General features: G+C 51.8%; 1 protein-coding gene across 1 annotated transcript; it reads left to right on the top strand.

The window, feature by feature from the left end:
• Window positions 1-3,088: 3,088 nt before the first annotated feature.
• Window positions 3,089-6,002, top strand: LOC123064353 (alpha-1,3-arabinosyltransferase XAT3). Its single transcript, XM_044487848.1, has 6 exons — window positions 3,089-3,534; window positions 3,642-3,836; window positions 3,940-4,065; window positions 4,202-4,333; window positions 4,473-4,577; window positions 4,669-6,002. The coding sequence occupies exons 1-6, from the start codon at window positions 3,399-3,401 to the stop codon at window positions 5,862-5,864; spliced, it is 1,890 nt and encodes a 629-aa protein (XP_044343783.1). The 5' UTR covers window positions 3,089-3,398; the 3' UTR covers window positions 5,865-6,002.
• The last annotated feature ends 392 nt before the right edge of the window (window positions 6,003-6,394 follow it).

Genomic DNA, 6,394 nt, shown 5'->3' with positions numbered 1-6,394 from the left:
GAAAGTCATGGGTGTTCGGAACACAAAGAAGTTCTAAATATTGCAAGTTGAAGTTTTATCTATGGTGCTCGGTATTTTCGTTTTCAATTAACACTCTACGAATGATATTTGATGCTTATTTAAATAACTGACATGTATGTACTATGACATTCCCTTAGCTCGTGCTCTTGGTTTTTCTCTAAATCAATGTTTAAGTCAATGTGTATACCTCCTACAAAAATGATAAGTACATGTATGAAAAAGAGAGTATGAGAGACAACAAGATATTCCCAATCCTGGAAGGTAAGATATTCATGGCAAGATACTCTCAAGTCAGAAAGATAAGAGCATCTTATATTCCGCATAAACAAATGCAATTAAGCTTCCACCCTCTCCGTGTATTCAACGAAAGGTGTTAACGTGTTAGCTGTTGTGCAAGCTATAGTTCTCTTTGTTTGACTAGCTATGTTGTAAGTCGATTATGCTATTACCCCAACAATGGAGAAAGATATGATTCTGAGAGAAGGGAATTGGTATGCATGCTGTTTTCTAAATGATCCGTCTGCAGCTTCTTGCAGGCATAACTATTGAATCTCTTCAACAAGTTTTTTAATGCACTCTCGGCAAGTGTGCATTGTTCCCCCTATTCCCAATATATACAAGGTTACAGAAGCCATTCTTGTAACTGATACTATACAGTTTGTGTTTGTTTGATTTCGTTAGCTACACATTGTATTTTATTATTCTTTACGTTTCTTGCAGCCACAAAGTGTTACGTACTCCCTCCGCTCCTTTTTACTCTGCATACAAGAATTGTCTGAAGTCAAACTTCATAAAGTTTCACCATATTTATATGAAAAAATATTAACATCTATAATGCTAAGTTTATACAATATGAAAACTAAAGTCATGACGCATCTAATGTTGTTGATTTCACATTCTGAATGTTGGTATTTTTTTCTATAAACTTGGTCAAAGGTCACAAGGTTTGACTTCAGACAAATCTTATATGCGAACTAAAAAGGACCGGAAGGGGTATTAGTTTCATTTCCTATGCTAGAAACCATATTCGTTCCTTCTACATTTTCTGGTAGCTACAGAAACGTTATCTTTGTGGCACTCATAAACCAAGGAGAGACACATATTGACATTACACAACGTGCAGTTTTTATTATTTGTAAATAAGAATTTTAGTACATCATCCTCTATCATGGTAGGTTAGAATAGTTTCATTTTCATCTCCCACAATACATGATGAATGATTCATAGATTTACTAAAGGTCAAAAGGTGTCCAAGCGGTGATAAGGTATGGTTGTAGTGACGATAATACTGGAGCAACTGCAGTTGAAGAGAATGAAGGCAGAGGAGAAAGATTCTGCTTTATCTTTTGTGACAACCGACAAGAGAGTGGATAAGGGGATATGACGTCTGCCTGGAAGAAATCACTAGGGAAGAGACTTTGTATTGTTGCTAAGAATGTCGCCATATCTGGGAGATATTTCTACATTATCAAAATTGTTTTGTTAATTTTTTTAATTCCGTGGTAACGCACGGGCATTCGACTAGTTACTCATAGGGGTACAATGTGCGTGCGTGCATGCTTTTTTTTCTGAGTTGGGTGTATATGCGTATGTATGTGTGTTCTGTGTTTGTACTATGATTAATAAAGAAATTACAAAAAAAAAAGATGTTACTGTTGATTGAAGGGAAGACCATGACCAGCAATTCAAGACGCGTGGCAAAGTGATGAGAAGAGGAGCATGGTCCTCCACTATGTGCATACACCGGTAGCGTGCCCCGGGATTTAGAAGGGAAGGAAGGGAGAACATGGCTGGGTCATGCTCTTGCATCAACCCCACACCCACATACACATGGAATCTTTAACTATACTAGCTTGGCAATAACTAGGGAGGGTGCACTATTTGTTTATACTGTACTCAGTACTTCATGGATTTTGTATTTTCCTATTTTCTTATGAGTAGGCTACACTAAGACGAAGTAACCGTATGCTATCTATTTTGATTTGTTCGTGGTCGAACTTGATGAAATTTTGAGCACACGCTATTTTTTTTTGCATGGTAATACGTGTCTCATTTATAAAATAAAGATCCATTTACAAGGCACGTAAGCACCGACATTACAATACTGAAAAGATAAGATAATCCTATGCATAATACCAGCGCCTGTTCCTCTCCTCCGACACCACCGAAGCGACCACCAAAGGAAAAGAAAACAGATCACCTCTTCACCTGAGCTCGATGCGGCTCCATCGCTGATCAGCAACTTTACGGACCTCGAAAGTAGTTTGCCAGAAGCAAAATCATTGCCGTTGAAAGAATCAGACCGGGGCAACATGTCCCCGGACACGCCATCGAACTCTAGATCTGACACCCCCGCACGACAACGACGTCGAAGCAGGAAACCAGAACTGTCAGCCACCAACCACAAACCCAGCACGGGATGCACCATTTTCCAGCTGTCACTTGCGCAAACAACCGTCTGCACGTACTCCTGGATGACAAAACCTCCCTGCTCCACCATGACGTCGGAGACAACGCCACAGCAACGGAAACAGAGCAGAAGGAGAGACACACCTGATGAAGTCGCCGCCGCCGCCTCGCCAACATCACCCATGAACCCTAACACAGCCGATCTGAAGGATCGGCAATCACACGATGCCATCAACTCCGAGACGCCGCCATCAACGGCACCGCCGGTGTGGGAGTGAAGTTGAGGCAGATTTATTTATCCGGGCGCCGCTCCCACCACCCCAACGGCGCACCATGACCTATAAATCCAAAACCTAACTACAGAACGGAGAAACGGGGTCCCCCTCCCTCCCACCGCCGGAGCAGCCGGAGGGAGAGGGGGCCAACGCTCTGGCCGGCTGAGATCGGAGGAAGAAAATCGCCTCCCTAGTCGCCTGGCGTGGCAACGGCTAGGGTAGGAAAACTATCCGAGGCCAGCGACCCAATGGGTTTAAATTTTGAGCACACGCTATCTGCCCATTTCTGGAACGGCTGTGGTGTACATACACATTCGTATCTGCTATTCTTCAGTAAATACATACCATGAAGAGTACTCTGCTACAAACTGAATATCGTTTTTGTACCTAAGTTCGTCCTCTTTCCAGCAGCTGCGTTGTCGGTATTATTGGTGCTTGCCTTGCCTTGTTCCACGGGACAGCCGCACAAGCAGCAAGATAATACTTATAAGCAGCCACCCCATTTTCTTCTCAACGAGAGGCTGCCCGCTGGCTACCACGCTCGCCTACTTTTTCCTCCATTACCAAGCTGCATGCCGATAGAAGAGCTAGCAGTTCACAGCAAGCCGTTCTGCTAGCTGGCTGGCTGGCCCTTGCATGCCACGGCCGGCGAGCTAGCTAGAGGAGCTCCGAGAGGTTGTTCTCCACGGCGGCATGAAGCAGCAGGGCTTCGGCGGCCTGCGGTTCGAGTCGCAGCGGTTCCGGCTGCTGTCCATCGTCGTCGGCTGCTTCCTCATCTCCGTCACCTTCCTCCTCTCCACCCGCCCCGACTCCACCGTCTTCGACACACGTGAGTTCTTCTCTCGCCGGCATTGCTTGCTGCTCCGGCCATCTTTTCCATGGCCGGTTCTCGGGTGCTCTGATTTCTGGAACTGAAGGAGACTACGGCGCGTGCAGTGAGCCCCAAGATGGCGTGGCTGGAGGAGACACGGAGCACGCCGGCGAGGTCGGCCGTCAAGACCGTCAAGCCCTCCTCCTCCTCCTCGCCCCGTGGCTTGGGCCGGGATTTCCTGGTGGACGTCGCGCCAAAGCAGGGAGACGCCCATGGCCGGCAGCCGGAGCAGAGCGCCGGCGAAAAGACAGAGACGGAATGTACGTAGCCAGCAGCCACAACTACTATCATATTTTGCCGGCCACAAGTAGGAGTACTATTTTGTTCTGCATGAAGTTAAATTTCTACTACTTCTTATCGTAGGGGTGAAGGACACGGTGATCATCCAGGAGAGCAGCGCCGTCGCCGCCGAGAGGGCAGAGCAGGAGGAGGCGGAGCAAGGCCACAGCGCCGACGCCGGCGCCGGCGCCGGCGAGGACGCTATGCCAGGTAGGTGCGTTCGTTCGTGCGCGGGACGAACTGAAAAACGTGGCCTCGACACGAGCCCACGACGCGGGCGAAAATGACGCGAATAAATTTGGGAGTGTGCGAGACGTTGACGTGTTAACCGAACTGGCGCTGGCAGGTGCGACGGAGGAGGAGGTCCGCGACGCCGCCGTGCCCACTAGGGCGGCCGCGATCACCGCACGTCCGGCCGTGGAGACGACGCCGACGCCTGCGACGACGACTCGGCACGACCAGGACCAGCTCCTGCCAGGTAAACAACGAACTAACCGGCCAACCGAACCCATCGTGCACGCACGGTCCGCACGGTCGGTCGGCACGACATGGAGAATTCCAAAGTCCAATTGACACCTTGACGTGACCTATGGTCTCTGCACGTTTTGTTTTTCCAGAGCGGGCGACCGGCGGCCGGATGATGAAGCTCCAGGCCGAGCCGGCGACGACGGAGCAGCAGCAGCTACCGACGCCGGGGAGGTTGGAGACGGCGGAACCGGAACGTAAGTGGCAAACGCATTTAATTGGTACTAGCATGTGCTACATTATTTAACGAACTGATTAACGAACGTGGCGTACGTCATGCTTGCACAGGTGCCGCCCGGGACCAACCGCAGCAGCCTCTGCCGCCGCTGTGCGACTTCTCCGACCGCCGCAGCGACGTCTGCGACTTCACCGGCGACATCCGCATGGAGGCCAACACGTCGTCGTTCGTCGTGGTCGTCGACGCCGCAACAGCCGCGCAGTCGCACAAGGTGCGGCCGTACCCGCGCAAGGGCGACCAGACGTGCATGGGCCGCGTCCCCGAGATCACCGTGCGCACGGCGTCCTCTTCGTCGACGCCCCCGCCGCCGCAGTGCACCAGGACGCACAGCGTGCCGGCGGTGACGTTCTCGATCGGCGGGTACACGGGCAACATCTTCCACGACTTCTCGGACGTGCTCGTCCCGCTCTACAACACGGTGCACCGGTACCGCGGCGACGTGCAGCTGGTGATGGCGAACGTGGTGCCCTGGTGGCTCGTCAAGTACGACAAGCTCCTCCGCGAGCTCTCCCGCCATGCGCCCCTCGACCTCGCCGTGGCGGCCGCCAAAGGGGAGACGCACTGCTTCCGGCACGCGGTGGTGAGCCTCCGCGCGCACCGGGAGCTCATCATCGAGCGCGACCGCAGCCCGGACGGCCTCGCGACGCCGGACTTCACCCGGTTCATCCGGCGCGCGCTCTCCCTGCCCCGCGACGCGCCCACCCGCCTCGCCGACGGCATGGGCCGCAAGCCCCGGCTGCTGATCATCGCGCGGCACCGGACCCGCATCCTTCTCAACCTGGGCGACATGCTGCGCGTGGCGGAGGAGGCCGGGTTCGAGGCGGCGGTGAGCGAGTCGGACGTGGGCGACTCCATCTCGCGGGTCGGGGCGGAGATCAACTCCGCCGACGTGCTGCTGGGCGTGCACGGCGCCGGGCTGACCAACATGATGTTCCTGGCGCCGGGGGCGACGTTGGTGCAGGTGGTGCCGTGGGGCGGGCTGCAGTGGATCGCGCGCATGGACTACGGCGACCCCGCGGAGGCCATGGGGCTCCGGTACGTGCAGTACGAGATCGGCGTGGAGGAGAGCTCGCTCAAGGACACGTACCCGAGGGGACACAAGATCTTCACCGACCCGACGTCGCTGCACAAGAAGGGCTTCGGCTTCATGCGCCGCACGCTCATGGACGGCCAGAACATCACCCTCGACCTCGGCCGCTTCCGAGGCGTGCTCCACCAGGCGCTCGGCAACTACCTCGTGCAGTAGAGACATATCATATACTAGTTAGAATGAATGAATACATATGTGCGTTATAGTGTGCACCATGTATATGTATACACACACACATACTTCCATTTTTGTTTCATTTCTTGCTCTGCTTGATTAATTAATTGTTGACAAGTTCTTCGGCAGTTAATCATACACACAGGATCGATGCACATTTGCTTTGATCCTCCTTTTTTTTTCTTGGAAAATGATATTGAGCTGACGTTCACTTTGATCCTCCATTGTGCGAACGCTCAGCACTCATTCTTCGGGCGGCAAGGCGGACAACGCGCATACCTCATCCACCTCCTCGCCCTCGTCTCCATTTTCCCCAAATCATGGCGAGGCAGCGGCTCTCCTTGATGCAGGGGCAGGGGGTTTCAACCTCCTTTTCGGAGAAAAAAAAAACCACACATTAGTATTATGAACAAAAAAGATAATTAAATATTTGTGTTCGACCAGATTATAACTTGAGTATGTTTGCATTGCTTCTCATTGCATCCTACGCGCAAAGAAACATCTAATTCTGA

Source organism: Triticum aestivum, chromosome 3B (genome assembly GCF_018294505.1).
Source record: "Triticum aestivum cultivar Chinese Spring chromosome 3B, IWGSC CS RefSeq v2.1, whole genome shotgun sequence".
NCBI classification, from domain to species: domain Eukaryota; kingdom Viridiplantae; phylum Streptophyta; class Magnoliopsida; order Poales; family Poaceae; genus Triticum; species Triticum aestivum.
Note: the sequence above shows the minus strand (reverse complement) of the source record. Positions and strands in the feature narration are given on the sequence as shown.